The 23512-nt window shown below is 37.7% G+C and overlaps 1 protein-coding gene across 5 annotated transcripts in view; it reads left to right on the top strand.

Moving 5' to 3' along the window:
• The window catches only part of LOC136829352 (uncharacterized), a 100844-nt gene that overhangs the window by 58410 nt on the left and 18922 nt on the right, over positions 1-23512 (top strand). For 2 of the 5 annotated variants that reach the window (XR_010850358.1, XM_067087772.1), the window contains exons 3-5: positions 8256-8381; positions 11364-11563; positions 14996-15383. Coding sequence is in view for 3 of the 5 variants with exons in the window: in XM_067087772.1 (XP_066943873.1) it covers positions 8256-8381; positions 11364-11563; positions 14996-15076 (407 nt within the window). In the remaining 2 variants the exon portion in view is untranslated. Of the gene's footprint in view, positions 1-2295; positions 2393-8255; positions 8382-11363; positions 11564-14995; positions 15384-23512 lie in introns of those variants that run through there. The other 3 variants (XR_010850359.1, XM_067087773.1, XM_067087774.1) reach the window with 3 other exon arrangements.

Genomic DNA, 23512 nt, shown 5'->3' with positions numbered 1-23512 from the left:
TCCGCTAATGATGATAATTTCCCTCGACTAATTAATCCACATATTTGATAAAGCATACCATAATAACGCTGTCTCTGCGATCTGATGCCGCCCCTCGTCAATACAGCAGTTCAGGTCGTTCTTGAGAAAGTTTGTAAGAAATCTTCATCCTCGTTGCGAGAGGATGAAAAAAGGAAGAGAAGCAGCATCATCCCGAAATGGATTAACTATCGTGGCATAGAGCCACTTCAGCGTCACCCATTTCCCAGTCGACTTCAAGCTTCGTGTCACGACGCAATAAGGTTCAAAGTCTACAGGGAATTCATCAGTCCGCGGAGGTTCTTTGTTCCTCTGTGCTGGCGTATGGACATGGCCTCTCAAATCAAAGTGTCTGATGATATCAGTCTAATTGTGTTTTGATGAAGCTCTTTTACGAGGCTTCTCACTGGCCTACTCCGCAGTCATTAATTAAAAGGAAATTGTTCTAGCAAACTAATTTCGTGATGAAAGCAGAGTCTGTTTGTGTTGGTATGGCTCTTTCATTTGAGCAGCCCCATCGTCTGTTTTTCTATGTCTGCTTTTGAGCAGGAATATACCCTTTGCTCCCAGACTTGAATCGTTGCACATAAAAGAGAATGACCTATTTTACTCATGGGTAGACCTAATAATGAATAAGACGACACTATGGAGCAGAGGCTATAGACTGACATCAATCCATTTCACGTAACAGCAGTCTTATTGAATATGACAAAACCTTGAACGCATGAAGATGTGATGTCCTTAGAGAACAGGGACAGCATTCTCTCTCTCTCTAAACTTCATTTGCAAGCATTCTCACTATCCTTTCTGCTAATTACAATCTCTCTCTCTCTCTCTCTCTCTCTCTCTCTCTCTCTCTCTCTCTCTCTCTCTCTCTCTCTCTCTCTCTTCATTAATAAGCATTCCTCTCTCTCTTTCTCTCTTCCAATCTCGCTAGCGCAAATTAGCTCCCTCCTCTCTCGGATTGCAAAAGAGACATAGAGGAAAAATGCTGGTTTGCTGACACCGGTCGACGCGCTGTAAAACATGTCGGATATTGGCATCAGGTGAGGAATTTCGACAAGCGACTGGCGTTGTCATGGCTACCGGTATAGCGTGAAGTAATTGGCCGCTGGGGCATCTAAAGCTTTTATTGAATTAAACTAGAAATGACAGCGATAACTTTTATCTGGAGAGTCCTCCCGTTGTGAAGCTTCGCTTGGGATGAGTGGAGGCTGGTGGCTTCCTCTCGAGACATCTAGGGGGAAATTGCTCTTCGTTCGTTCGTGTTCTCATTTCTTTTTCGCTAATTTGATTTGTAAATAGCCTCTCTCTCTCTCTCTCTCTCTCTCTCTCTCTCTCTCTCTCTCTCTCTCTCGTGAGCATGAGTGCCGGCGTGCACACACAAATACACACACACGTGTATTTTTGTGACTATGTTCGTCTCTTCAGCTAGGAATTGTGACCAGGCATTGTGACGTCATACGTACACATGCTGACAAAATTCAGAATGGAGTGAAAAATTAGGAAGTCAAGTTGCTCCTTGGAGTTATCTCGGCGAAGTCCTGTGAAACAACTACCAAGAAAAATTTAGGTAGGACGGATAGACTGGAAAGGACTGGAACGGGTGAATGCCAAGAAAATTGAAGTGACGATCTGTATTGAAGTTGGAGAGCAACGGAATTTAGTCGGGGACAGACTTGATTATCACCTTGAACTGTTTGTTGTTGTTTAGATTAAGCTAGCCGTATGCCGCCAGGGGCTGTTGTTCTTGGAACAGCCAGTAAATCAACTAGAACAATTAACCCAGTTCGGAATATGCAACGGATACACGAACTAGGGCGAATAATAGTTCTTAGGATTAGAGGGGAAACTTCTTGGATAAAGTGTTGTAAAACATACATAAAAAGAAAAATTGGAGTGAATAATAATAATAATAATAATAATAATAATAATAATAATAATAATAATAATAATAATAACCCCATGAGGTAGAAAAATCTTGCAGAAAAATTCCACAGTCGTGTTGATGTAAGAACATAATAAAATCTGGTACAAAAGCGGTGGAGAGCCTTTGGAGGCCTAATCAACTTTCGTTGTTAATTTGACGTAAACCAAATTTTAATCTTACAAGTAGCTGGAATGTAAGTAAGCAGTTATCTACAAGCTTGTTAGCGGGAACGAGGTCTCCCAGGCCGAACTGCCTGTTTTGGTTAAGCAGTTCGGCAATTCTCTACCTCTTCTTGAAGGTCTTGCGGTTTCGCTGGTATATAAAATTTTGTTTCATTGTCCTGTTCCACTCGTTCCACCGGATAGACTCTCGTAACATGGTATCCTTGTTAATAGAGAGAGAAAGAGAGAGATGGAATCTGGGTTGGTCACAAACAAGTCACAGGTAAGTTCGCAGTGTTAAAATTCTTGCGAATTAAAAAAGTCTCTTTGAGTGTTCTTGGGTGAAGGCATTGTTTCCTCATACTTCCATGAAGCTCCCTTATCAATCCCTTATATTAATATCTCTTCTAAAAATAACCGTTCAATTGTCCAGCTGTACTTCAGTACATTTACTGCACTCTGTAGGGGAGTAGTGTCGTCAATGCACCACACTTAGTGCATTGTAGTCATTACTTAAGGTTCTTTGGCAGCGTCCCTTCGACCCCTAAATGCCACTCCTTTCATTCCTTTTATTTTAATTCGGTTCATATTCTCAGTCTTCTATCTTACTTTCCACCCTCTCCTAACAACTGTTTTATAGTGGAACGGAGAGATTTTCCTCATGCTCCACCTAAGTTTAAAATTTTTTCAATCTCTTTTTCCGATTTTCAGCGCTGAGTTACCTCACAGGCCCCAGCGCTCTGTCTTTGGCCAAAATTGTATATTCCATTCCATCCTTACATTTCCTGCTCGAAGTGTATCGGCTCTTTGAAATTCTATTTTAATGTGCACCAAATTACATAGAAAAGTTGTCAGTGATTCTGAAGGAATTCAGGTGTTTTTCGAACTTTTTCCTAATTACATCGACACGACCGTGGAATGATTTTTTAGCTTATTCGTAAACGACTAATTAACTACATCTTTGAATGTACGAAAATGAAGGATTATGATAAAGAACAAAGTTATCTAGACCGCTCAGCCGGCAAATGCAACCAGAGGGGGAGAGAACTTCAATAAAAAGATTTTTTTTTATTTTTATGGGCGTTGAATATAGACACATAATTTGCGTAACTGATATAAAAAATAAAACCAATAATGATCATGTACATGACTGGAGAGCCAAAACTAAGAAAAGATAGCAGCTTTTAAAAAAGCGAGAGACCAACAGAGATTGGGCAAACAGAATGAAAGTTAAAATTTGCAGCAGCGTCCTGGCCATAAGCATTTAGTCATACTAAGCATAAGAAACTTCGTAGCGTCCAACTTCTTAACTAGTTACTCTTAATGTGTCTCTTTCTCAAAAAGCTAACTTTGGGAACTATACTTAAGACGCAGAAATATCGTTTCATATGTACTCTAATGGAAAACCCGCTTATGGGTCAGGAAGTTAATCCCCGTAGGAGGGTAGTGCCGTCAGTGACCTTATGTGGTGTACTGCAGGCATTACTTACGGTTCTTTGCAGTATGCCTTGGGCCCCTAGCTCCAACCCCTTTCGTTCCTTTTACTGTACCTCCTTTCATATTCTCTTTCTTCCATTTCACTCTCCACCCTCTTCTAACAATTAATTGATAGTGCAACTGCAAGGTTTTCCTCCAGTTACACCTTTCAAACCTTTTACTGTCAGTTTCCATTTCAGCTCTGAATGACCTCATAGGTCCCAGTGCTTGGCCTTTGGCCTAAATTCTATATTCAATTCAATTCAATTGAGAAAGTTAATGAAGACAAGGCCATAAGTAGAAGTTTTCCCTTTTAATAGGAAGAAAGAGTAACGAGGTCTTGAATGCACAATTACCCACTAGCAGCGGAATGCTCCAATTTCCTATTAGGTTCGGCAGTGGTCTCACATTCGGAATCACTCACATGCAAGGAAGAACATTTTTGACTCGTTGGGAAAAGGTACGGGAGTATACGCCCCCTCCCCCATGTCCCATCTCCCCCCCCAACCTCTCCCATCCTATGTCCGTGGAATTCAAGAGTATTGAAATATTCAACACACGACGACGTGAGCCGAGCGTGAACGATGTCAGTAGGAAAAAAAAAAGTCAATACAAAGATACAAATCTTTTCTATAAAACATTTTTGTCTACAGATCGGTTCCCTTTTCTTTTTTCTTTTCCTTTAACATTTCTTTTCGTTTAGCATAGATTAGATCGTATTCAGTGATATGATGAATCATTCTGTCATATTTTGTGGGAATATGGCTAGCAAAAATGGTGAGATATTAACATTGGTTTCTATATAATATTTATTTCATTTATGCAGTAAGCTCGTTGATAAAAGCAGCATGGATTCAGGCGTTGGCGTCTTACACTGAATGGATCCAATATCTGTATTTAAAGCATTTTAAAATGAAAGTTAAATAGAATGTTCCAGAGACGAATGAAGGAAAATGAATGTTCAGAACAGCAATAAAAGAAGTATTGCGTGAGGCCCATTAGCATTTGATGTGGTGACTGAAAAATACAGCATTATAAGTTACTTTCGCAAAAGACTTGAAGAAAGAACATATTTCCACTTATCAACGACTTATGGAAAAGTTTTTACTCTTTAATGGGGATTTGTCACGTCAGATGAGAAAGTTTTCTTTTGATCAATGATCTGATGATTGTTGATTAAAGGGTTGGAATTTGAAGTGATATTACTTACTCCAATGTATTTTTTTTTATCTAAGCATTTTTTATACTAAATTATCAACTATCTATATTAGAGTTTGTAAGATTAAAGGAGAGCTGTTGCGTCAGCAAAGAAGTATTTATTTTTACCCCGAGATTACAGAAAAAACCCTGTAGAAGGTTAGTGCCCTCAGTGCACCATATGAGGTGCACTTTAGGCATTACTGAAGGGTGTTTCGCAGCGTCCGTTTGATCGCTAGCTGCATCCCCTTTTTAGTGTTTTACTTTACCCACATTTCTGCTGTCTTCCTTTAATCTTGCTGTCCAACACCTCTAACTGCTACTTCTAGTGACAGTCAGAGGTGAAACTGGGTTTTTCCCAGTTCCAATTTCAGGTATTTGTATTTCATTTTCTTTGTCTGGATCTCTTCAGCTTGCTGTCCAACTACTCCAACTCCCTTTTTTTCAATGTCTTAATGGCTGCGTGGCTGCAAGTGCCTCAGTGCTTGTTTTGGCAGCCTAAATTTTATGAATCAAATAGTCAGTCAACTATGAACTTGTTTCTATACTATTTTCCCATCGGAATCACTTTTCTCTAACCAATTTAACTTAATTCAGGAAAAAGCAAAGCTCCCAGCAATATTTGTTGCTTATTTTTCATTTGTTTCTAAGTTCGAAGATTTTATGCCCGCCAGCTTCACGTTTGGGAACTGTCCCTGGTTGGGTATTTTTAACTGAAATGGTGGGGAGAGATAAGTCTTCCGAGCAAAGGGGTCTACTAGCTTCCAAAAAAATTAAAAAGAAAAAAGTGTTGTTGCCGATGATGTTGACGTTTCTGGTGTTTGTTTACAAACAGGTTTCCATTGGAAGATAGATCATTTTGTTTACGTTGCTAAAATTCACAGTATTAGTGCATTCACGAGATGACCGAACGCTGAAAACCACCATTGTTTTTTTGTTTAACGTTTGTTTTATATTGACTTACACCATTATTTACCTTTTAAATGAATGACTGCAATAACGTTTGTTATTAATGGTTACAAAGTGAATTCGTTTTTTTTTTTTTGATATAACAATAAGGCTTGATGTTGATTCCAGTTGAGTTGCGCCCAACAGCAAAACATTTCCATTTAGTTTTTAAAACTTCACTCTTCTTAAGAGTAAAAGTGTTCAGATCTCAGACTGCTAAAGGATAATGGTTTCTTTGGTGCAAGGTGATATTACAGTCCGACTGGTAAATCGGTTCCCTGCGTTACAAGCGTCGATCACCTTTGGAATATGTATCAGTCATAGAGGCTTTATATTTTCCCAACATCGACAAATGCTGGGTTGACAACGGATGGTGGAAATGAGGAATGGAGTGGGTAAATAGAGATACTCAGAGATGCTTATTGAAATGATGCATTACCAAATGAAAACAAGACACAGGATGTCTGCATTTTCTATCCAGAGGACCCTTAACATCAAAGTAAAGTAGCAAGCCATGTATGCATAGTTGCTTTAAGTACACCTACAATGCGTAGATACATTTTGGGGTTTATGAAACGTTTTCATTTCTAAGTTAAATTTCAGTTCAGTTGTTTTAATGGTCTGCCCAGAAGACTTACCTGTTTTTTTCACGGCTCGGTTGACTGTCCAGTGGCTTAAGTTCAGTTGCCCGACAAGGGATATGAAGAAATTGGCTGTCGAGAACGCAGATAAAACACAACAGAGTCAAGTAACAGAATTTTACTCGATGCTAGATTTGTTAATATTAATCAAAGAAAACTTCTACCGGTCATTTCAGAAAGTTGGTTGCAAAATTAAGCATCCTTATAAAGTCCCTCTCATCTCTTGAGTAATATCTGTACTGCAGTTTTAAAGCCTCACGTAAGATCCAAATAATCTGGGCTTAATCCTTCTTTCCTAGACGTTCTCAACTTTCTTGCTTTCCTTAAGGCGCCTCCTGGATACATTCACTATTCAGCTCCCAGTTTTCGGGTGTTCTGAATACATCCAACATCTTAGGTTCAGGGACCAAATTTTTACCCTCTATAATGTTCCAAAGAATAAGCCGTATATGTAAAATAAGGAAATACATAAAGAAAATACAATATTCGCGTCCACTTTTATTTATATATATTCGACCCCTTCGACAGAATAATTTTACTCTCATTTGAATACGAAATAAATGATCCTAAACGAAAAGAAATGTAAAAGAGGAAGGAAAATACAAAAAAAAGTAAAAGGAAGCGATCTGTAGAGGAAATCTTTTATGGAAAGTAAGATTTGTATCTTTGTATTGACTTTTTTCCACTGGCACCGTTCACGCTCGACTCAGATAGTCGTGTGTTGAATATTTCAGTATTCTGGAATTCCACGGACAGCCGGGAAGAGGAAGAGGGATCCGGGAGAGAAGGAACGGGGGAAGGGAGGGAGGAAGGGGCAACCACCCCATTCCTTTCCACAACAAGTCAAAAATGTTCCTCCTTGCACGTGAATGACTCCGAATGCCAGACCAATTCAGAGCCTAATAGGAAACTGGAGCGTTCCACTGCCAGTCGGATTAAAAGGTAATTGTTTGGACCTCTTGGAAAAACGAGTCTATACGTTGCACAAACGCCGGGAGAAATTGAGAGCCTCGGGTTGGAAAGCTATTTAGGGAGCGATAGAATTTTAATCCCGAGCCTTTCTCCTTGACGCTTTTCGTCATTGGTTTCTGGAGTTTATCCCACTTCAGAAAGAAAATGAAACAGCACTAGCATAAAAAGTGTCTGAATCTGAAAATATATCTTTTCAATAAAAGAAAAATATAGAATATTGTATTTAACAAACAAAATGTTTTATTTATCGGTAATATGCAGGGTTGGTTGTCAAATAAAATTCCCAAGGATAATAGATCTTCAAAAGCGTTATAGCTTTCAATATAAATGCAAACTTAACACAAATGATTTTCTGTTGCTCAAGATATATCATCTTGGAAAAGCTAATAATAAGAAAATCATTTCTTTTTATTTTGTCCCAAAATGTTAAATTGCTCTTCTTTTGTAGTGGGTTCCTTTTTTTTTTTTTTTTTTATTTTGCGGATGATATATCTTGGAAAAGCTAACAGAAAATCATTTGTGTTAAATTTGGTATTGGCGGTGAAAGCTTTGAGATCAGGAACTAACGCTTTTGAAGTTATCTATGCTTTTTACTATTTGTCATAAAACAAAATATCATTGTTATGAATTTTATTTGACTTGGCCAACCCTACATATTACCAGATGTAAATATCAACATTTTGTTTGTTACGAATCCTCTTTATCCTTCACTTTTTCCCTGCAATATTCTATATTTTTCTTTTTATTGAAAATGATATATTTTCAGATTCATTATGGATGGTTTTGCATTTTCGTTTTTTATGTGTAATGTGCTGTTTCATTTTTTCTTTCTGAAAATGACTTACTCACAGTTTCGAGTTTGCGCTCAGTACATATAAATGATGAAACACATAAATCACTGGTATTTTACAGGTATAGTTGAGAGACTGGCGTTCTCCACGAATACATTCAAAGCCCTTTACGATGCCATTCTTTGCCACGAGAGAAGATGCCATACTCAAGTTGAGGTCACTTTCCTCCATCGTCACCAGTGTCCAGGTACGGAGGGTGTGATTGTTTTTATCAACATTCAGTCTGATATGGAAGTACCCTGAGTTCTTATTATCATTTGCGTTCATAATATACACATCGTTTGTTTTCATAATATGCAGATCATTTGCTTCCATAATGCTTCCATAGTATACACATCATTTGCTTTCATAATATACACATCATTTGCGTTCATAATATACACATCATCTGCTTTCATAATACACACATTTGCTTTCATAATGTACACATCATTTGCTTTCATAATATACACATCATTTGCGTTCATAATATACACATCATCTGCTTTCATAATACACACATTTGCTTTCATAATGTACACATCATTTGCTTTCATAATATACACAGCAATAATGATGAGAGGATTGATATAAATGATACAGATGCGCTTGTTATGGTTTATGTTTGGAAATGGAATATGAAATTTAGGCCAAAGGCCAAGTGCTGAGACCTATGAGATCATTCAGATTTATCTTATCACCTCTCCTAACCTTTTGTACATATATCCGTTGTGCATACAGTGTTCTCTCTCTCTCTCTCTCTCTCTCTCTCTCTCTCTCTCTCTCTCTCTCTCTCTCTCTCTCTCTCTCTCTTTGTATATATATGTGTGTATGTGTGTATGTATATATAGTGTATGTATATGTATATGAGTGTGTTGGCGCACATGTTTGTATAATGTAAATAACATGCGCGTTTGAAAGATATAAAAAAGTCAAAACTATAAAAGAAGAATTACTATCCAAAGAATTTCCAATCTTCCGGACCACTTGGTAGAATCCCACTAAACACAGTTTAATGCAGTTTGCCTTTCTTCTGAGAGAGGTTATTGATATTATAGTCATTTGGCCAAACACTGCAGCTATTACACTGCCATAAATGTCATTATCGATTCTACTGTTATTACCAGTAGTAGTACTAAGAAGGGCATAGAAATCTAGGTTCGTATTCCGAAGCTCAACAAAGGCATTTCGAGGAACATTTTGCATCGTGTTTGTTAGGCAGAATTCCGCTAACAAAGTCGTTCGAGCACGCTATTTACGCTTGATCAAACTGAGTATTAAGCACTGGGTTTGTACGCATGTGTAGAAACTACGCTACACACTACACACACACACACAGAAACACACAAATAGATACATATTTATATATAAATACATACATACATACATATATATACTGTATATATTATATATATATATATATATATATATATATATATATATATATATATATATATATATATATATATATATATATATATATATATATATATATATATATATATATATATATGTATACATATATATGTGTGTATGTGTGTGTATGTGTGTGTGTTACCCTACAAAGAATTACTCCCATTGCTTACCTTTGCTAACAGTCAAGTCCATCAATTGGTAGCTTCATAGTGACTGCATCAAAGTGGCTATTGGCACCGTACATTTGTACATACACGCATCCTCTCTGTCTCTCCCTTTCAGGTCTACAGCGAAACAAGCATTACCCAAAATAATTTACTTGACAATAATCTAACATAACGGGATTGCAAGAAACAAGAGATGAAATAAAATGGAATACTAATGTTCACCAAATGATCAAATATATTAAGGTCCACCATATTCAACTAATTATTCTCTCTAAATAATTTCCCCACAGTAGGTCAAAATAAGTCAAAGTCCAGTATATTCCCCAATGAGTACATCTTAACCTCTTCCTCAGTGAAACATCTGAAGAAGTCAAATAAAACCATTTTTAAACAAGCGTATAAAAATAAAGATATGGGAATTCCTCCCATGTTACTTATAAAGCACACACAATGTAAAAAATGTCTGACACAAGTGAGATATATGTTAAATGAAAAGAACAATCTACAGTTTGGGAAATCTAAAATGTTTTCTACCTCCAAGCAACAATGTTCACAGTCTTAATCGACAGGTCTTGAACCACAAAACCTTCACCAAAGGCTTCTATTTGGTGTTGACCTTCAAATGACAATTAGTTTGATAACTAATACCTACACACCCTGGGGCTTTGCCCCCAAAAAATACACATTTGAATGAATTCTCTGGAACCTGGACATTTCCGGCAAACAAACTCATAAAGTCTTGTCGCCAGGCAGGGATGTTCTCACGTCTCAAGAATATCTGACGCATTTGACACGTGTACAGTTTTCCTAATCAGGATGCATGCCAGACAACAGCTAAGCATTCTCTCAAGGCTGTTCACAATGCATTTAGCCACACTTACCGATCAAAAATCCACTGTGTATTGTAATTCATAAAATATCCTTGACCTATGAGCTTTTCATATATATATATATATATATATATATATATATATATATATATATATATATATATATATATATATATATATATATGATTATTATCACTTTTGTAAGTGATTCATTTATCACACATTACGACAGGTGATTTCCAATGGCCTGGAAATAAAGTCGAAATTGGTCAACCTACACCCTGTCTCTTATTTTTCACCTGTGGTAATGTATTATATATATATATATATATATATATATATATATATATATATATATATATATATATATATATATATATATATATATATATATATATATATATATATATATATATATATATATACATAATAATATAAATATATATATATATATATATATATATATATATATACATTCTTACAAATATTGTGCTGTTCCACCTCTCTTCTTTGATTTGGTAGAAATATAATCAAAACCAAAAGAAAAGAAAAAGAAACAAAGATAAGACAGCACCAAGAAAAAGCTGACTCTGTGAACACAGGAAGGAGAGCTGGCTGTTTGTTGTGTTTAAAAAACCAACCGTCTTAGCGGCTTATAAGTTTAGCTTAGGGACCTATCCAATGGGGATGGTTTTACCAGGGCCACCTTTAGTTAGGGTGTCCCTTAACCTCATTTTTCTCTGAATTGTGTATCAGCGAGGTTTTGTCATTTTTCAGACTGTCCGCAAGCCACAAAAGGGTGGTTGTTTACAGCAAGCAAACCCCCTATGCATATTCGACCCAGGTCAGAGAGAGAGCACAAGCGTTGGTGCTCCCTCTCCCTTTCCTTTGTCTTTTCTAACTTAATGGAACAAATGATAATCACGTCAACAGCCCCCTGGCGTCAGATGCAAGTGTGTGCAAGTCATCTGCGAAAGGTAAGTCTGAGGATAACAATTATTCACCGTTCTTCTGTTATCTCTCCCACTGTATTTCTGGGTTAATTTCTCTCTTCTCAGTCACTGACTTAAGAATCCTGGTGAAACCATATTCCCTTTATGAAGTCGCTTATATGAAGCACAATTAGTGTTGTCTAGTAAGATTGCATAAAGTATCCTCTGTGGTGTTAACATAATATTCTCGATTTAAGATACACCCCTTGCAGTAATTAAGGATTAGTGGGAGGATGTCTAAGTAACAGTCAGACACACCTTGGAACCTGGTCATACTTTTGTTTGGAGGAGGAATAGCCGTAAAGTACTAGGGAACCACTTCTAAGAGCATTACTAGAGTGATCAGCTGTTGCATTATAACCTAAAGTGGGAGAAATATTATTGTGTCCGAAGGGGGACGAATTGGGGAGCTGTTATTGGCTCATGTAGATTTCCTCACTTTAAACAATTTACTTTGTTGGACTAGGTGGTTGATCAATGGGGTTATTTATTTCATTTGTTCCAGAGTAAAGCAAAATATTCAGTAACCTAGTTCCAACTGGCGACCGAATCTAATTAAGTTAATTACATGTCTTATGGGGTAAATTTGGCCTAATTGATGGGATTACATGGGTCTTAGGTAAAGCAAGGCTGTATAAATCACAGTAATTAATGATTAAACTCATCTGCCAAATAACCCACATGACAGTGGCGACCTTGCGACCTCTAATAAATTCACAGAGACAAAGAATTTGAAATCAAATTGACTACAAATTAATTTCAAAGGTAGAAAGTCAGATCATATTAATTTCATGCTAAATTCTTCCAAACAAGGATACAGGCCAAGGTAAGTAGTAGTAAGAATACCATTTTTATAACAATTAGCATAGGTAGGGAAGTGTGTATTAAATGAGAGCAGGTATAATTTACAATTTACAAAGTTTAAGGAAACCATTACCACGTTCGGACAGCGCCAGCCAGGCCCACTGTGTAAGTTACCAAGTTGAGAATTAATATTTGCTAGTCACCAGCCAATGATTAATGCATGATATTAATCTTTGAACTAGTTAGCTATTGCATGACAGTACTGGGAGGACGTGTGCCTAGCATTTCTCTCATAGGATAGGACGGACACATTTACGCAAGTCCATAGGATTTCTTGCAAAACAGCAACCGTTCATCTCTACAGAGAAGACCACCGACTGAGCATTACGAAGGAAATTACTTTCCCTAGTGCTGATTCATATCGAGTTTCCTTGCTATTAATATCGCAAAGCAACAGTAACGGTGTTAATTTCATAATTTGCATTTTCAATTAACTTAAATTCAGGCCAGTAAGGACGTCATGGGTCCATTCCTTTGTGTCCTGAATGGCCCCGTAGTAAGCATGGCGGATGCTGGTAGAGTTTAATTCAGCGCAAGAAAAGAGAAAAAAGCGATAATTATAGTAAATTTGCTTTCCATCTTCATAACTTAAAATAACTTGAATTGTTGGTATATTAACCTAAAACTTGTATTCCCACCATCTCGAGGCACAGCCACTTTGACTAGCGTGCCGCCCCAAGAAGAAGAACCACCTTCTGCCTACCAATATGGTCAACGAAAAGGACGCATACGCAACAGTCATTGGCTTAGTCCTCTCTCTCCACGAAAGGACAGCCAGCAATGAGGTCCTCCCTCTGCTCGAAGGGACATTCAGGAGAAACAGTACCGGTGTAGGACATGCAAGAGGACAGGCCATTCCACTAGTTGGGAGGGCTGCCCACATAAGCATCTCCCAGCAGATGCTCCCGATCAAGACTCTGAGGGGCTCTGACCTCCAGCTGGGGCAGGAATCTCTGTCTCAGCCCAACTCAAGCCATCCGTGAGGTATTGCACCTCCGGACCCCTTGTCAGGCATGCATGACCCTCAATCGCTGCCAGTGCCACTTGCGAGCGCTGAGCAGTGCCACTCTTCGTCTGTCTCGGATGTTGAGTCACCACTCGACGAGGACCCTGCGCCAGAACCAGATCATGAGGCGGATCCTCCTCTGGGAGATCCAGGATCCATCACAGCGCTAATCCTAGCAACCTGTGAGCCTCCGGCACCCAACACTTCTTCCTCACCAAATCTGTCCCAAGAGGATGAACCCCTGGTGGACCAACCTGCTACACCATCTCTGGGAGACCAGAACTGGGCCCCCAGATGCGGAGGTCGAGACCGCTCTTGCTCCGGTTGTTGCAGCAGCTGGAGTCAGGAGCCTTCTTGTAGCCTATGAGGTTGCCCCTGACCTCGTGCCCACTAGCCCTTCTGGCTTTTCCCCAGAGTCAGTGCCTCATCATCTCCTAGGACTGACATAGATAGGCCTTGGAGGAACCCAAAGAAGAAGAAGAAGAAGAAGGGGCGGAAGAGAGCCAAATAGTTGCCTGAGCCATGAGCTCGTCCTGGCACTCGTGCCCCCTTGGCACAGTGCCTTTTCATCTTAGAGTGATCCTGCCCAGAGGAGGTAGCCAGCGTGATCTCTATCATACTAACAGCCTAGATCAGACTGAGTACATCATAGCTGTAACCTTGTCACTTACTGTACACCTTACAATGAGCCTCAGTATCCACGTAAGTATATTGTAATTGCAAAACTAGCTATCCTAACTATTGTGAAGAGAGCCATTGAGCTCATGACATGCATGGCATAATACCTCAGTTGAGGCAAGCATTTATCATATGAGTCAAACCTCATGTACAGAATGCAGGTTACCTTTCTGTTTACTGTGATTACAAATTATTGTGTAAGACATTGTATACCTGTAAGAGTGTAACTTAGCTAGTTCATTGTCCTGTACGTTGGTGCTACGGCTGTGTTCTAATAGGTTATGTCATAGGAGATACCATTGTATGTACCATTTGGCTAGGTCTGAACATCACGATCATAAGAGGTAGTACATAATTACCGTAAGCACCTTTAGGTAGTGTTAGGAGTCTGTAGAAGTAAGTGATTAACAGCTCATATCCCTTTCTAGAGTCAGGTAGATCCTTAGCTAGTTGGATTGCAAAGGGATTAATCTGTTCAAGGGAAAAGGGTAAAGTAGTCGAGGCAAACAGCTTGCTTAGCACAGACCTTCACACCTGAAAGGGAGTGAAGGCCTATTTAAAGGGGGGAGCTGTTACAAATATTACGCTGTTCAACCTCTCTTCTTTGATTGGTAGGAATATAATCAAAACCAAAAGAAAAGAAAAAGAAACAAAGACAAGATAGCACTAAGGAAAACCTTCCTCCGTGAACGCAGGGAGGAAAGCTGGCTGTTTGTTGTGTTCAAAAACCAACCGTCTTAGCAGCTTATAAGTCTAGCTTAGGGACCTATCCAACAGGGATGGTTTTACCAGGGTCACCTTTAGTTAGGGTATCCCTTTACCTCATTTTTCTCTGAACTGTGTATCAGAGAGGTTTTGTCATTTTTCAGACTGCCCGCAAGCTACGAAAAAGTGGTTGTTTACAGCAAGCAACCCCCCTACGCATATTCGACCCAGGTCAGAGAGTCTAGCGGTCACGAGGAGAGCACAATATCATAGAAAACTCTTGCCCAACATTATAGATGTCATTGCAAATATGGTTCAAGTGCACAGTAGTATATAAGACATTACAAATCCTGTTTTTTGTAATAAATGAAATATATGGTAAATAAAGAGAGAATAAGTCTTGGTTTCAAGCAAACCTGATTTGGCATTTAAGATGGTTCGAGTTATATGCACTCAGTAATACAGATGACCTTGTAAATTCCTTTTTCAAGCAATAAATATATGACTATTAATGCAACTGGGAACCAAATATGTGAGATAAGTTTTAGTTCTCAAGCCGATTTGAATCATATCCGGTATGGTTCAAGATACCGGTCCTGGTTGTTTCGGCCGTAAGTCACTTTAGGCCATAACATCCAAAACAATGTAAGACGTTATGTTTATGGTATTTACCGTTATGTTTATGGTATTTATCATTATTATTTCATGTTTTACGTGCATCCCCAAGGGGCTGGTACTAAACACGGCGCCCATTTGCACGTAAACGTGCTTACGGCCGAAACTACCCGAATGCCAAGATACAAGCCAGTGCGGAAAGGTTTTTTTTTTCTCCCCATGTCTGCCTCAAGTAAAACTTCACACTGCAGTATAGATGACATTGATGATCACTATTTCACATAATACAAATTAATTTTTATATAACTGCCAAGTGAATTAGAAAATAAATCTCGTCCGTCCAGTGGGTTTGAACTTAACAAGTGTTTTAAGATAAGGTTGTTAGCCCACCCATTTTTTTGCGTATAATGCATGCTTCTGCCTAAATTTTTTATTCTTATTTGTCATTGTAAAATCTCGCAGTAACGCCATGAGACTGAAAGACTGAAAAATAAACCTCACCCAATTCCCATTTTTTTTTTATTCACTTCGTATTCCCTATGGTTGCAGAGAGAGCTAAGTTTTTTTTTTTTTTAATTTGCTTCTCAAATTTTGGTTTGGACTGAGATATTTCTTGTGAACTGGGATATTTCTTACCAGACTTTGCATGTGACTTGGTTCGTTAATATTTTCTAAAATTATTTAATGTAACAGAATTTTTTTGTTTCAGCTTTTTGTTAACAAACTTTTCATGTAGAGTTCTTAAACTAATGAAAAATGTATTTTTATTACTGTATGATAACAGTTTTATCGATAAAAGAGGCCTAATACTTTGATGTGTTTTAGTGACAAACAGTGAAGAGCAATCCTCTTAATAAACTTCTAGTAGTTACTGTTAAAATGTTAGAGGATGAGATCTATAACAGAAAACGAAACGCTTTTCTGGGTGACTCATCCAAACGGTAGTTTAGTCCATTTATTGATGATTTTCACTTCGGTAGCTCAATTATTAGGTAATTCTGTTTTTATCTGCATGTATTGTCCAATTTTTGGAATGTTAAGTTATTGTCTGTGACCATGGATTACTTCAGTATTTTTTTCAAAGGTCACTTTTTTTTTTTTAACTTCAAATAATGAGGCATGGTAAGACTCGTTTCCATGTCAATAGGTGTGCTTGTGTTAATCAATTTACTCGGATTTTAACGTTCCTTATACTCTTTCAAATGAAAATTAAATTATTAGTATAATGGTTGAATGGCTGGAGTCACCCAATAAGAATTTTTTACCGATATTTGCCCTTAAAAATTGTTCATGAAGAATTCAATCTAATTGAGCCTAAATTGTAAGCATATGAACGGTACGCAAAACATCGTAATGCGCACTCTCATATATGCATGATATGTTTGCTTCTTTCATATTTTTTTAGTAGGTAGTATGGCTTTCATTTATGATTAAACAGTTGCTGAAATGGATATAATGATTTTTTAAAGTTTCTTTCGTTCCTTATTAGATTTATATATAATTTCTGAACTTGCTCTGTTGCACTTTGTTCTGTCTATTTTACAATACATGTAAAGATGAAGTCTGCCGTACGTTAATAGTTAACTGAAACTAACAACAATATTATCAGTAGTATTAGTAGTGGTGATGAAAAGTAGTTTACCAAGATTGTCAAGTTAGTGATGATAAAAAGTAATTTCCGAATATATTACGAGTTTTATGCAAACAATACAGGATGTTATTAGGTAAGGGTTACATTACAGATTACCCTAAAGTGTACTTCAAGCGACTTATTTGTGGAAACTATAGTAATAAAATTCAAGCTGTGAGTCCATGCATATGTTGCCTAGATTGCATCAGGATAATTGTATACAAAAATGACGTTTCCTGCTATGAGATAAGTGAGCCATAGGACTTTAAATATTTTCTTCATTTTTTAGTTCCTGTTTCTTATAACCTTACTTTCTTCGAGAGGAGTTTCCGTCATTCTCATTGGCTAAGCTTCATTCCTCATCCTTTCCTCTTTTGAAAAAGAAAGGTCTTAATTTAACGCAGATATCTGTGCAGCTTTGGGTTATTTTTTCATTTCTGTTCCTTTTATGTTTTAGTGTTCCATTGCATCAAATAACACGTATAATGTTGATCGCCGCATCTAAGCTATCATAAATCCCCTTTCCTTTTCCCCTAAAGGTCATCGCATTCCCCTGTCTAATTCGCCTTCGATTGACCTTTCCAGCTTCCGGCAAAGGCCAAAGCTTTGGGGAGTTTATTGCTCTTTGCTTTAAGCCTGGTGTTGCATTAACTGTTGATGCTTCCCTCCACTGAGAGTCGGATATTTTCTCCAAGGTTTCTGAAGAGAATTTCATAAATTGGTTGCAAAACTGTTTTCGTGGCGCCTTCACCCAACTTAATTTCATCCAAACGGTTTTAAGCATTTTTTAAAGGCCTCGAGAATACCGGACCCTTGTTACGTCATGTGGAGTTTCATTATCATCGCTAGATGATAATACACATCCCAGTTTAAATGCTTCCCACTGGAGAGAGAGAGAGAGAGAGAGAGAGAGAGAGAGAGAGAGAGAGAGAGAGAGAGAGAGAGAGAGGGGATGGTTAAATGATTGTATCACAGGTGATTTATAATGAATTCCAGAAAATGAACTGTTAGATTATTAGAAGCAGACGTCCATAAATATGTTAATGGCCATGATTAGCATAAATGACATTACCCTACCCAAGGGAGATGAGTTAATTTGCTTGAATAATTACCCAAATAATTATTCTCTTATTGACGCAGAGTATCCCACGTCGAAACAGGGCGAGGCACATGGTATCGAACTCAACTTGAAATATGTGTATATTAGCAGCCGTGAGGCAATGCGTTTTTAAACGATGGAAACTGGTTGATATAGGAGGTACGTGATCTCATAATCCCATGTTTAAAGTAAGCTGCCCAAGGTCATCTTGAAACAACTCATTGTGGGGTAATACTTAATGAGTTATTTTCCAAGGAGTAAAGTTTTTGGGGATTAACTCATTGAGGAGTAAATACAGAATAACTCCATAACTCAGGGCGTGCCTCGCAAGATTAAATCGTTAAGGAGCAATTCTTTAAAGGAGTAACTTTTCTGGATTAACTCATCAATGAGTGACTCCTTGTTCAACTCATTAAGGACGAACTCTTTAAGGACTAACTCCATAAATAACTTACTTCATAACCAATTTGTCGTCGCCTCGCAGAGTTTTTACAAGATAAAACTTGCATTGTTATACGAATTTAATTTACAAATATCGTTATCAGCTGATAAAAAAAAATGAACACTTATGACCGCCAGCCTTCTTCTCTTCTACTGGATTAATTTTCTTTAGTCATCCCACTCCCATCCAATCCAGCCAACTCCTACAAAAATGCCCATACGTTGCCACCTCATTTAGACGGGATACTGGCTTTTATTCTCCTCCCTTCAAGCATAACGCTTTTAATTATCCACCTAGACTTCAGTCCTTTTGCAATGGGTACAGCAAAGCATCATTTTAATTATCTTCACAGTAACTATGCTGCAGCTGGCGCTAACGAATTAACTTGTAAGTCCATTACATGGGTAACTCTTTCGAAAACAGAGAGCGAAGATTACTGTTATTTTGCTCTTTTTCATTTGTTTTTATATGTCATTTCGTATGGTTTTAAATGTCAAACTTATTACAGAAGTAATCACTTGAAGCATAGATGACAGTGATGTCATTTCGTTTCGAATAGCAAGCTTATTATGAAAGCAGCATTTTTAAATATGAACAACGAAAATAACAAATTGTGCTCTGCACCATCTATTTTCAAACGTCAAATTCGCATTGTATATTACAACTTACTCTTTTAAAGACAAAAGACGAAGATAACTACACCTATGTGCTTTTAATTACCTCTGTTAAGGATGTTTTCTCTGGTTCTTTATTTCTCTGTCTGTTTATCTTTCTTTTGTTAGACAGTTTACGTGAAATCTTAGGCGTACATTTTGATGAAATTTTGATCGAAGGTTGGGCCAGCAACTGCCGACAAATGCCTACTGTTCAGAAAAGATAGAAATGTAACCTTTTGTAATGAATTCTCAGCCTTGGAGGTGGGGGGTGAGTGTGTTTGTCCAGTATCAGAAGTAAAACCCTTCACACGAATAACCCTTTCACGTACAGAAAAGATAGCTAAAATCAAGGTCTAGACCTTGGCTAAAATTATGCTCCTCCCTGTAGGAGGGTAATGACGTCAGTAAACCTCACGTGGTCCACTGCTGGCGTTACCAAAGGGTGTTTGCAGCGTCCTTTCGACCCCTAGCTGAACCCACAGTTCAACCTTATACTTCACCTCCTATTCCCGCTTGCTGCCATCAATTGTGCTGCCCAAACTCTTTCTTAATTATTACTTATTAATGCAACTGGAGGGTTCTCTCCCAGTTCCACCTTTAGACCCTTGGATTTCATCTCCTTCGTTTTCTAGATCTCTTTGTCTTTCTATCCAACCACTCCATCCCCTCTTTTCATTTCCTTAAGCGCCGAATGGTCGAAAGCGCCCCAGTGCTTGGCTTGACAGTCTAAATTTCATAAGGTAAAATAAAATAAAATTACATTTTCCTTCTTTTAATCATTTTTGAGTCAAAAGAGAGAAATGTTGGCGTTGGGGGCCAGTGGTAGCGATGACTCGGGATTCTTACTTTTCATGCATTTTCCGCCACGTTCCGCTTTCCGCTCATATCACCGCGTGAGAATATTACAGAGAGAGAGAGAGAGAGAGAGAGAGAGAGAGAGAGAGAGAGAGAGAGATCGTGCGTCCCTTTTTCCTCTTAACGCTTGGCTTGTGCTAGAAAATTCGAACGTTAAAATTTTAATTTTTGTGGTAGGGAAACTCGAAGGTTAAAAATGTAGTGGTTTGCTTTAAGAAAACTCGAACTATAAAAAAAATTAATTAGGAGGTTGAGAATACTGTAAATATTTTTTTTTTAGCTCCTGTCACAAAAAATTGATGGCTCGCGTTAAAAAAAATGCAGACGAAATACTTTGACGGTTTATACTGGGAAAATTTGGACTTTTAAACCTTAATGTTGAAAGTTTTATCATAGATGTCATCACACTTCTGATGATTATCATTAGCGTTTGAAAAAAGTATCCTACATGAAAAGTGCAGTTTTATAACTTGTAAATGGTATAAAAGGTTATATTACTGTTGGTTCCTTTTACATCACTGAAGTTCAAAGTGAATTTTATATTCTGACAGTTCAAATTATTATTATTATCAATATAAAAATCCACAGAGCCAAAAAAAAAGATAGTTGTTGCGATATACCTGAAATTAGTCCGAAGGTTAATCATATTTAATCCAAACCGTTGGTTTGAACGTTTAGACCAAACCATTGTCAAAATTAGAATACGAATTCTTTGTAATGAAAAATAGATGATGGGCGCAAATTAAATTTTTTTTGATAAATTTTCTGTACACATATAATAGCAACAACGACAAAAATAAAGAAATGAAGAATTCAACAATTGGTTAAAAATATAGAAAAATAACGACGATGAAACTGAACAAGTAAAGAAGACCGATGTAAAATCCAGCTATCGCATTTCCGTAGAAAAATATACCCAGTATCATGAAATAAATAGTATAGATCAAGTAGCAACCGAGGAAATAGACGGAAAAGTTGAAGAGAAACAACTGAATGAAAATAGGATTCTGAGACTCCGCCGCCATCCGCGTAGTTCGTAACCTCGGCGAAAGAGCTGGGCGCTGTTCACTTTGTATTTTTACCCGCCTTTTTCTCCTTCTCTTCCTTTTCCCCAGTTTCTCATGAATTTAAATAACCCTGATTAAGGCCAAGATTTCAAAATGGCTTTTGTTTTGAATTCTCTATTATCTCCGCTTTCTTTTTATTTTTCCTAGCCTTGTTTAAAGACTAGAATTAGCCTCACAGGAAATTCGATGGGATTGGTGGGGGTGGGGGCCGGGGTAGAGGGAGTCCAGGGGGACCGGGTATGTAATAGGAGTACTGTAGTTTTCCTAATGATTGACTGGATGTTATGTTAGCTAAAACAAATCATTTGTTTCCGTGTATGCGTGTCTGTCAGTTTCAGATATATATATTTAATTCCTATGGTGGGTTTTGGCGTTGCATTGCCGCTTGCTCTTTTGGAAGCTCCTGTAATGATTTTATATAAAATTTTCTCGCTCAATAATTGCAATCAATTTGCTCAAGCAGATAATCGGTGGATGTGTGTCAGTTATTGATGCATACTAAATTACTCATTCTGTTGACCCTCGGGCCTCATTATGACTCCGTGCTGGTCGGGCAAACCAACTAAGGTTTCTTTTACGTTACTGCAATTTTTTTTCCATTCTGCGTTCAACCCTTCTCTCGTATCCTAGCTTGAGACAAGCATTAGTATAAAAACTAAAGGCAGGAGTCGTCGGTTACCTATACGTAGGCAATCTTTTTGTTTTCCTGTTATTAATTGATGTTTAAAACGTGCACACTAGCATATGTAATAGTAACTAAGACCACAGACTCGCTGACCAGACCGAATAGAATGCGCATTGTGTAAAAAAGAGAAGTGACGGAGGAGGGGGATAGGGGAAAGGGGGAGGGGGTAGGGGTGATGACACGGCGGCGACGTCTGTGCATATGACACTGGTCCACGAATGTGTTTACTGTGCCTTTGCATGTATAACTGCTTGAGTGTTTGTAACTTGTGCGTGTGTGAGGATTTGGGTGCATACTTGTTAACCTGTATGCTGCCGATAGTTGAAATGCATTCGATTTGCTATAGATGCCATGTGCATATCAGACCATAAGCAAGAGGCTAGTTAATAATACCCGAATTGGCTATTTATTTCCGACAATAACAACAGTTCGTAACCTTATTGTAGATGTAATAATGATAATACCGCGAAACAATAAAAACCTCAACTACTACCACAGCTGTTACTACCAATAATAATAATAGCGATAATCAGATAAGCATATTCTAAGCTACGTCAAACATATAGCATATATAAAAGAAGAGCAAAAAAGATATAATTTTATTTAACCATTAACAAATGAAACTCATTCCAGGTAACCATTAACATATGGGCCTAATTGATAGCTGCTCTTGATTATCATTTTAAGTCTCAATAGCATCGCCATTCCTTCCCCATCCATTTTGGTGACGTCACTGGCACTTTTCCTCGGGTTGAAATAGACCTTTATTATTGATGGTTGTCCTCTATTCTGTGCTCTTTCTCATAACAAAATATGCGTTAGAAGAGAGGATTAGCTCCTTTCTAAAACTCCTTCAGAGACTATTTATGTGGGAGACAAACAGGTGTTATATTTATTACATGTATTACTTCTTTTATGATTGATAAGTTCCTCGTTGGACTGGTCGGTACCGTTCTCGGCTAGCACTCTACAGGGCCGGCGTTCGAATCTCCGGCCGGCCAATGAAGAATTAGAGGAATTTATTTCTGGTGATAGAAATTCATTTCTCGGTATAATGTGGTTCGGATTCCACAATAAACTGTAGGTCCCGTTGCTAGGTAACCAATTGGTTCTTAGCCACGTAAAATAAGTCTAATCCTTCGGGCCAGCCCTAGGAGAGCTGTTAACCAGCTCAGTGGTCTGGTTATACTAAGATATACTTTTTTTTGTGCTCTTTCTCATAACAAAATATGCAGAAGAAGAAAGGATTAGCTCCTTTCTAAAACTCCTTCAGAGACTATTTATGTGGGAAACAAACAGGTGTTATATTTATTACATGTATTACTTCTTTTATGAATGATAAGAAAAAAGTAATGTAGGACTATTATTCATGATCATGTTCTTACCAAGGAACACCTTTCATAAAGCTCTTTCCAAAAGACATGACTGACTTGCCTTCCTGCGTCTAGAAAAGTTATTCACAGATTGGAAAATACATCCACCATTTGCGTTTTCATCTTCATCCATAACGTTGTGTTCTACCCATTTTTAATTTATTAAGTAGGGTGCTGTATTTACATATTTTTATTTGAGAGAGTCTCGGGGTTCTTACCTTGCATTTCTTATTATATACATCTACACATCCAATACAAA

Source organism: Macrobrachium rosenbergii, chromosome 44 (genome assembly GCF_040412425.1).
Source record: "Macrobrachium rosenbergii isolate ZJJX-2024 chromosome 44, ASM4041242v1, whole genome shotgun sequence".
Taxonomy (NCBI): Eukaryota; Metazoa; Arthropoda; class Malacostraca; order Decapoda; family Palaemonidae; genus Macrobrachium; species Macrobrachium rosenbergii.
The sequence above is the reverse complement of the archived record's forward strand: the minus strand, read 5'-3'. Positions and strand labels throughout refer to the sequence as shown.